Source organism: Ceratina calcarata, unplaced genomic scaffold (genome assembly GCF_001652005.2).
Source record: "Ceratina calcarata isolate Rehan_Ccalc_2016 unplaced genomic scaffold, ASM165200v1 scaffold102, whole genome shotgun sequence".
Classification (NCBI taxonomy): domain Eukaryota; kingdom Metazoa; phylum Arthropoda; class Insecta; order Hymenoptera; family Apidae; genus Ceratina; species Ceratina calcarata.
The window spans coordinates 10922-19744 of NW_017131077.1; the positions used below are offsets into that span (position 1 = coordinate 10922).

Sequence of the window (8823 nt, forward strand, 5' to 3'; positions counted from 1 at the left end):
GACGAAAATCAAAGTACAAAATGGTTTCCGTTCAGAAAAGAGCAAAATTTAATAGAAAATAAATTGTTTGATTTTCCATTACTATAAGTTACAAAAAACAAATTGACACTAACAATGTAATGTACAGTAAAGGCATCTTCGATCGATCCCACTTTAAGTGACAAAAAGGATACGCAAGGGGTACAAAAAAGCATATTATATGTAATCCTGTCTATTTTAACGTAGGCACACTATATTTGAATAGAATTCAACGATCTATCTTCTCTATACGAAATCTATCTCCTTCTCGATAGTTAGTCGTATCTTTATCGAGAATATTTTCGGTGGCATCTACATACTAGAGAGACGTAGTATTGTAACTGGTGAACAGAAAAATCGAAAGGGAATTGATCCGTGTAAAGGGTTCGATGATTCAGAAAACAAGGCCAACTAGGGTGATGAACACAAAAGAAAAACTTGTGAATGGCCATTCAGCTGTTCACGATCACTATCAATATTTAAAGGAAGCTAATTAATTAGAACAATGATGAAGATTACGGTCAGGTTGTGCTTGTACTGGCTGACAGATGGTCCAATCGTATAGATTACGTATTTATTAAGAGAAATATTAAACCGAGGACATTAAAACGTAGTCTGACTGTATTGCGCAGCACACGGAGAACTGTATCATAGACAACTATTTACGAATTCGTAATTGGATATTTCTCAGAATTGGACAGTTCGCGGATGCATGTAAACTTTTGGCAAATTTAAAATATCATTTTTAACAACCGTGTATTCTTAACACTAGTACTACCAAACCAGTCAAGATGACTGGCTTTCAATGGAGAATCGCATATATAATAAAAGGTCGGTAGTTCTAGTGTTAAAGAAAAAAGCAAATATTCATTTAAAAAAAAACATAGCAACTAATCGTGTCATGAATTGTAACGTAAACGATTTGCGATATACGTATGTACCTTTTCTCGCTCGACCGCATCTTATGTAAAATTTAATGACTTCACCTGGACGCGAAGAAACTTATTGTTAGATATTTTTCATTATTCAACAGCGATAGTATCGATCTTTTCAACGTAAGTTGCATATATAGATATCTATATATCTCCGATAAATTATTATTCCGCATTCTTTGGAAATTCATTGTAAAATGACATGCGAATTGTCAGATACTGTGCAATAATCACAGCAGATTGACAAAGGAAGAAAACAAAAATACTTATACGACACGTTAAATCTGAAGGAATTTAAACAAAATAGAGAAAGAGAAAAAAGAGAGAGTGTGTGAAAGTGTTAAAAATATTCATGTGATGTTATATTTTCGATGTAAAGCAAAGTGTATATGTAATATATCCGTGGTAAAACTACGTATATCTCGTAGCTTTAATATACCGGTGGAAGCGACTTCTTTTACGAACAGAAATTTAAAAAAATCGAACGAAGTAAATGTTGTAAAATAATCACAATAAGCTTATTATTGTTAGATATGGTTGAGCTCATATTTTTCGTTTCCCTGTCATTAAAAAGAACTCGTTTCCCATCGGTATAAGCCATAAGCATGTATTCGGATTATTCGTTTGAATGTTGGTTGTTAAATGTTAGGATAGAAAATCTTACAAAAAGAGAATGCCCAGCCTACCAGCATTGGGCATCGGAGGCGTGTTTCGTTGCATACGAGATTCTGTTAGACCAGTGAAATTTTTTTCATTCAGATGAAATATCAATCATAGTTATTTTTTCGCGTTTAAATATATATTTTTTGGAAAATCATTTCCGTCAATACGTAAAATACGTATGTAACAATATTTCGCGTATCACGTATCCGTTGAGCATACATAATATATTGGCACTTGAAAACTGAATGTTACTTTGTTGTTTACACATATCGTTAAAAAAATTTTTCATGTGTAATATCGATTATTCTATTAAAAACTTATAATATTACACACGGCGTCTAATATCAATACCCAACAAAATATATATCTTGTGACAATTTATTTTATGATTCGTAATTCTTGTTTATTATTTCGTAACTATGACGAAATCGACAGAGTTTCAACTGTGTTTTTCACAAAATTGCTCAAATTATATAAATCTATTAAAACAATGAGTAACAAACAATAGAAAATTTTATTCACAAGCAGTAAAAAATGTATTAAGGTTTATTTTTGTAAATATCATACAGGTAATTTGTATTCACATTAGACGTATCATCACTTAATTTCTAATTATATAAAAACTACACTTCTTCTCATAAATTAAATCAACATATCCGCTTATGCTCCAAAAACTTTATTAATGACTTTTCCAAGAAAGATGATTTTTCTTATTTAAAAAATGCGATCACTGCCACTACTTACTTGTTTGCAACGAAATTTAAGTTTCTCATTAGAAATTGTATCACTGCCTCAAAAGGGTAGCCATTAATTGCTGTTGAAGCTTCAATCAACAAACAAAATTTAAGTTCGGAAGTATTTGTCGAAATGAATTAAACGTGCGAAAATAATTTTAGTCATGAAAATCATCGTTTGAAACGCTGCGTTCGTAATTACCTTAGTTACAAGAAAGCCTATATATTGATATGATTAATACCATAATTAGTTATTACACTATACTGGAAAGTATGTAACTATTTTATAAATAAATAGATGATCAATGTTCGTTTGAGTTATATTTTTTGGATGCTCATTTACCTATTGAGAACAAGGGATTAACTTTAGAAAGGAAGGTATATTTTGTAGTAGTCTTCAACACTTTATTTTTCCCATTCATAATTACACAATTTATTGAATCTTTTACCATGCTTAAAAATATTGCATACGTATCTTATAAAATTTCCCAATTACTAACTCCTTATATAAAGTAATAATAATATTAACTAAAATGCATTATCAAACTTTATGAACAATTTATTTTATATCGGTATTCACCATCATTTCAATATAGAAATACATGACACATTTTTCAAAGTATAAAGATAATTAAGACCGAATTTTTATAAAAATTCTTAATAAATTACGTACTTATAGACTCTGACTTCAATTTTTCAGATAACTGTTGACCAATGAAATCCCAGTACCTCCTCCTTATGGTATCATGCTTCACAGATAATTCTTTACACAACTGAATTTAAATGCAATCATAAATTATACTGCTGATTCGTTAATAGATACAATTACAATACATTAATAGATACAAGATAGATATAGAAACAAAAAGAACAGTACCTTTATAGCATTCTCAATATGAAATATTGAATCTGGCGACTCATCTGCTATTGGTCTGTCTTGACAAATGTCTATAATACAGGCCAGTAAATGACTGGTACGATAACCAGCCTCGTACAGTTCCTCACACTTCGTTCTTACTTTTTCATAGGCCAAACCACTGCTATCCTGCTGCAGAACACTAAAACACGATAATTAATTCACAGCATTAATTAAATCGACATATAAACATGAATTGCATAAAAAATGATAACCAACTGTACCCTCTGAGGTAATTCCAAGCACATTCATTGCCTTTAACTAATTCTATTTTATCCAAAGCAAAATCAATTTCTCTATCAATAACACTGGACACAAATGTTGTTGTATTATTTATTACGAAATAACGTTGATTCCAAGCGGAATTATTGCGAATATCATCATTCAATAAATATTCTGTGTACTCCAATTCTTTGTCAAATAACCTGCAGATCACATAAATGGGTTATGTATTGTGAAAATTCGTGATTTAAAAATCAGAAATACATATATCGATCATGTAAAGCATACTAACCCAAAGGTTTTTATACACCATTGACGGTGTTGCCAGACATGATAATTCTTTGCATCATTTTTTAAAATGTTCTCTGTAAATTCTAATTCTCCACTTGCGTCTTGCAACAATTCAACAATAACTTTCCTATGATGCCAAGCTTGATAACTTTTGGGATGATACTCTATCAATTTGTTAGTAGTTTTCAATTCTTCTTGTAAGTCTTTGCCAAGGGCTCTAAGTATTTCTCTTCTATATTGCCATACAGTATAATTAGCAGGATTGAGCCAAATGCAATCTTTTGTTAATGTCAATGCACGCTCTGACTTTTCACCAGATTTTAGAATAGCTCGGAAATAATCATACGAGTCCTTAACTTAAAATAATAATAGTATTTTAAAAAGTAGATTGAATAAACTATTGGGCAGCATATGTATTAAGACAATAAATAATCGAAGTAAAGCTAATAATTTTAAGCATAAAATCTTATTCTCGCTATTATAATGTTATGCGTAAGAGGTTAGACTTCCTATTTATAAGAATTACAACAATAACACTAACAATGTTATTATCACAGTCTCACATAATATTAACATCATTTATAAAGTAATGAATACTTACATCTTTCAGAGTATGCAATTGAAACGATAGGATTAGGAAGATCATCCTGAGGCACAGGAATCACGTCTTTCCACTCCTCACGATCTTTGTACAATACCCAACACAATTTTTCACAACTATCTCCACCGTTGAATCCCTCGTCTGAACTTTCTGTCATTGTTTATAACCGATACTTAAATATCGTATAAAAATGAAAATCTACACTACAACTCAGCTCCTATCATGAATTTGGCTTATCGCTCTAAGTGGAGGGGCTGATTTTCGGTGGCTGCCGTCCTCAATCTGGCATCTTTGCATTTATTGCGCAGATCATAGACTTACGAAAAACCCAGGCGTGAGCACTCTCATTTTCTCTCTGCCACTGTCAAATGGTCGTCCGCTTTGACATATACTTCGAAATGACCACCGAGAAGTGAAATGACTCAAAAAATTCTACACTTTTATATAGATCATTTTGTGCATCGGCGAGTGTTTTGTTTTTTATGTAGCAATATATTCTAGAGAGCATCAAAAATTGTTTTTCGTTTGACACGAAGTCCCATGAGGTTGCCACTCTTCAGTAATCTCTGCTCGATGGTGGAACTGACGGATAAACTGACTCATAAAAAGTATTTACCTACAGTAGATTCGACTTTTAACCACAGAATCTTGAAAATCGATTTTATCTCTACGATGGTGGATAGTGTCAAAATGGTCAAACGACGTTGAGACACAAGAGACGAAGGAATTTGACTGTTGATTTCAAGGATCTGTTTGTTTCCTTAAACTTTGATCGAAGAGTCTTTCTTGTTTGACACTTGAACAGTACGTGTTTCGCATTTTTGCTACGATCAAACGTGTCAGCGGCTTCGCATTTCATTTCCCCGGGTAATCGATAAGTTTCAAGGGTCAATCGTCGAACCTTACGCGCAGGTTTACTTGAAAGTGTGTTATTTCTTTCGTATACGGATCATCTGCATCAAGATGTCCACATCGGTGGCAGACAAGCTTCTAGATGACATGAACAGTATACCGCTAGCCGACGATGATCCTCAAGGTATAGATAGCATCGATGTGCCACGTTTCTTAGCCCAGTTCTTATCATTCCATTTGCACTTCTTCGATAGTCGCCTGTTCTTATTCACCATTATAAAATGTAAAACTCCGAATAGATAAAAGTAGTATCCATAGTAAATAGATAAATCCATAATAAAAAGAAACATACATAGTAAAAAGATAAAACCTATATTAATTTTTATACTGTTAAAATTACATGCTCTTTCAAACATTAAGAGAAAAGAATAAGTCCATGTTACTTCATTTTGGACTATTTACATCTTGATTCTGTCATTAATATATTGTATGGTTTTTTCTCTAGAGTAATATGTTAAGAACATTTTATCATATGCATGAATCGTTTAAAACAATTTTCCTTGTACAATAAAATGCACATGAGGTGTTTATTGAAGTTATTATTTTTATTTAAGTAATTATCCCTGAAGAGGAGATCTTGGATAACAGCTGTCATATATCTGATGCACTTGGTAGTGGACAGAGCATGGATTCCATTCCATCTACATTTACAAACGGAAGCTGTAGCCCTAATAGTAAGTTTTATATGATTAGATTTTGTGAATAATAATGACTTCATTTAATTACTCATCATTATGCAACAGGCTTGGATCCTGATATTAGTCCAGATGAGCAAGAGGAGAAAGCCAGGTTAATTGCACAAGTGCTTGAATTACAGAATACATTAGACGGTAAATAAATTTATATAGTACTAGATCAGTGTTAAAGCCCAATTTTTAATGATCACATCTCATCATAACTCATACTCGTACTCATCTCATTGTACTTCGACATACGTAAACCTTTTGGAAGATAGTGCCCTCAAATTTTCCGCTGCCCCATTATGATTAACATAAATTTGAATTACAGAAGTATAACTTGTATTCATTTTTATTCAGATCTGTCGCAAAGAGTAGACAGTGTGAAGGAGGAGAACCTAAAGCTAAGAAGTGAAAATCAAGTACTAAGTCAGTACATTGAAAATCTGATGTCAGCATCCAGTGTTTTTCAATCCACAAGCCCAAACACTAAGAAAAAGTGAATATATGTTTTTACATTAGGAAGCGAATGCTGAAGAAACAGGGATTTTAATTGCACTTCTTCGATAGTCGCCTGTTCTTATTCACCATTATAAAATGTAAAACTCCGAATAGATAAAAGTAGTATCCATAGTAAATAGATAAATCCATAATAAAAAGAAACATACATAGTAAAAAGATAAAACCTATATTAATTTTTATACTGTTAAAATTACATGCTCTTTCAAACATTAAGAGAAAAGAATAAGTCCATGTTACTTCATTTTGGACTATTTACATCTTGATTCTGTCATTAATATATTGTATGGTTTTTTCTCTAGAGTAATATGTTAAGAACATTTTATCATATGCATGAATCGTTTAAAACAATTTTCCTTGTACAATAAAATGCACATGAGGTGTTTATTGAAGTTATTATTTTTATTTAAGTAATTATCCCTGAAGAGGAGATCTTGGATAACAGCTGTCATATATCTGATGCACTTGGTAGTGGACAGAGCATGGATTCCATTCCATCTACATTTACAAACGGAAGCTGTAGCCCTAATAGTAAGTTTTATATGATTAGATTTTGTGAATAATAATGACTTCATTTAATTACTCATCATTATGCAACAGGCTTGGATCCTGATATTAGTCCAGATGAGCAAGAGGAGAAAGCCAGGTTAATTGCACAAGTGCTTGAATTACAGAATACATTAGACGGTAAATAAATTTATATAGTACTAGATCAGTGTTAAAGCCCAATTTTTAATGATCACATCTCATCATAACTCATACTCGTACTCATCTCATTGTACTTCGACATACGTAAACCTTTTGGAAGATAGTGCCCTCAAATTTTCCGCTGCCCCATTATGATTAACATAAATTTGAATTACAGAAGTATAACTTGTATTCATTTTTATTCAGATCTGTCGCAAAGAGTAGACAGTGTGAAGGAGGAGAACCTAAAGCTAAGAAGTGAAAATCAAGTACTAAGTCAGTACATTGAAAATCTGATGTCAGCATCCAGTGTTTTTCAATCCACAAGCCCAAACACTAAGAAAAAGTGAATATATGTTTTTACATTAGGAAGCGAATGCTGAAGAAACAGGGATTTTAAATCAATGTGATCTTATATCTCCGTGAAAAGTATGTGTCTCGAGATTCCAATTGAAACTGCCTTATTTAATGAGAGAAATATAAAATTAATGCAAGAATAAACATTCTTAAATCATCGTCTAACAAATCATGCGTTATTTGATATTTACACATGCATTGTATTTATGTATACACACGCTTTTCACGGAGAAATTCATTTACAAGTAAAAGTACGTTCTCTTTCAAAGCCCACGTTCGAATTAAGTTTATTATTCGAGTCTGTGTACCGAGGATCACGTTTAATTTTTTGTAGTCAGCATGTACAGTGCGCGTACGACGTGATGGTCCTCCGATTCCATTGATTCTTATGGGGGTCAGAGTCCATCAAGTTGTTACGGCGCGGTGCGCATTTTGCTTGCTAAACGTATGTCGTTTTATTTATTGCCAAAGAATTATTTTGCATTTGTGCGTTTCAGTCACGTGTGTTCGAGGAATCTCGATTATTATGACAACAGATCATTTTGTAGCATTTGAAACAAAAAGATTGTTGAAAATCTCATACATTCGAATACTCGTCCAGATTTTTTAACTAAGCATCATTCTCTTCATATTTCTCCGATATTTATACTGTAAGTATTAAATGCAGTTAAGAGCAAAACTAAACACACATTATTTAAGGTTGAATAACTATTTTAAAATCGATTTTGAAAAAGTTCTTCAACTTTAAATAGTGTGTGCTCAGTTTCCCTCCTAACTCTCGAATTCGTTAAAGTTATTGACGCTCTTCTTGGCGTATTTGATATTTACGAATAAGAAGCAAGGGTAGTAAATGTTTGTAGCTATCGTATTTAATCAACGTTTTTTAATTGAAGCTTTCGCTTAAGGGTTTCGACATACTTATATGCAATGTATGTAGATGTACAAAAGAGATAAAAAATAGTTATATGTATATTACGATATAAATTGCGTACGTACAAATGCTGCGAGCACAGTGTAAATTTTAAGCATGAACGTGACTGACCGATTGAAAAACTCAATCGGCACTTTGCCTGCAGCATAATCGAGGAGTATAAAAAAAAGAAAAGTAATAATATACTGCAACGTAAAACTGCAACTTGCAAGAAAGTTTCAGTTGGAGGGCACAAGCAGAATGCACAATCCCAAATTATTCCATTGTTGAGCAACACAGTGTTACAATAAACATATTCTATTGGAAGGTTAATGTGGTTATTTATTTCCCATAAGAATCTATAATCTGATACGTATAACCTAT

At 32.3% G+C, this 8823-nt stretch overlaps 3 protein-coding genes across 4 annotated transcripts; 2 read left to right on the forward strand and 1 right to left on the reverse strand.

Moving 5' to 3' along the window:
• Positions 1-2728: 2728 nt before the first annotated feature.
• On the reverse strand, positions 2729-4913 carry Fnta (farnesyl transferase alpha). 2 transcript variants are annotated; one of them, XM_018036508.2, is made up of 5 exons: positions 4378-4913; positions 3778-4132; positions 3488-3688; positions 3225-3405; positions 2729-3120 (listed from the first exon to the last, which is right to left on the reverse strand). In XM_018036508.2, the coding sequence occupies exons 1-5, from the start codon at positions 4532-4534 to the stop codon at positions 3013-3015; spliced, it is 1002 nt and encodes a 333-aa protein (XP_017891997.1). In that variant the 5' UTR covers positions 4535-4913; the 3' UTR covers positions 2729-3012. The 2 variants fall into 2 exon arrangements, with proteins under 2 accessions (XP_017891997.1, XP_017892008.1); XM_018036519.2 differs by having other exon boundaries at positions 3778-4127; positions 4378-4518.
• A 126-nt stretch (positions 4914-5039) lies between these two features.
• On the forward strand, positions 5040-6513 carry LOC108632151 (short coiled-coil protein B). Its single transcript, XM_026819370.1, has 4 exons — positions 5040-5413; positions 5844-5963; positions 6033-6119; positions 6327-6513. Exons 1-4 carry the CDS (start codon positions 5341-5343, stop codon positions 6467-6469), a joined length of 423 nt encoding a protein of 140 aa, XP_026675171.1. The 5' UTR covers positions 5040-5340; the 3' UTR covers positions 6470-6513.
• Positions 6514-6818: 305 nt separating this feature from the next.
• On the forward strand, positions 6819-8772 carry LOC108632105 (short coiled-coil protein B-like). Its single transcript, XM_018036434.2, has 4 exons — positions 6819-6825; positions 6897-7016; positions 7086-7172; positions 7380-8772. Exons 1-4 carry the CDS (start codon positions 6819-6821, stop codon positions 7520-7522), a joined length of 357 nt encoding a protein of 118 aa, XP_017891923.1. The 3' UTR covers positions 7523-8772.
• Positions 8773-8823: the final 51 nt, after the last annotated feature.

Coding starts and splice junctions, on each gene's coding strand:
- Fnta (XM_018036508.2), bottom strand. CDS start 4,534: ATGACAGAAAGTTCAGACGAGGGATTCAACGGTGGAGATAGTTGTGAA. Junction 4,133..4,377: donor AATTGCATACTCTGAAAGAT/GTAAGTATTCAT, acceptor TATTATTTTAAG/TTAAGGACTCGTATGATTAT. Junction 3,689..3,777: donor TGGTGTATAAAAACCTTTGG/GTTAGTATGCTT, acceptor TGTGATCTGCAG/GTTATTTGACAAAGAATTGG.
- LOC108632151 (XM_026819370.1), top strand. CDS start 5,341: ATGTCCACATCGGTGGCAGACAAGCTTCTAGATGACATGAACAGTATA. Junction 5,414..5,843: donor AGCCGACGATGATCCTCAAG/GTATAGATAGCA, acceptor TTTTTATTTAAG/TAATTATCCCTGAAGAGGAG. Junction 5,964..6,032: donor CGGAAGCTGTAGCCCTAATA/GTAAGTTTTATA, acceptor ATTATGCAACAG/GCTTGGATCCTGATATTAGT.
- LOC108632105 (XM_018036434.2), top strand. Junction 7,017..7,085: donor CGGAAGCTGTAGCCCTAATA/GTAAGTTTTATA, acceptor ATTATGCAACAG/GCTTGGATCCTGATATTAGT. Junction 7,173..7,379: donor ATTACAGAATACATTAGACG/GTAAATAAATTT, acceptor ATTTTTATTCAG/ATCTGTCGCAAAGAGTAGAC.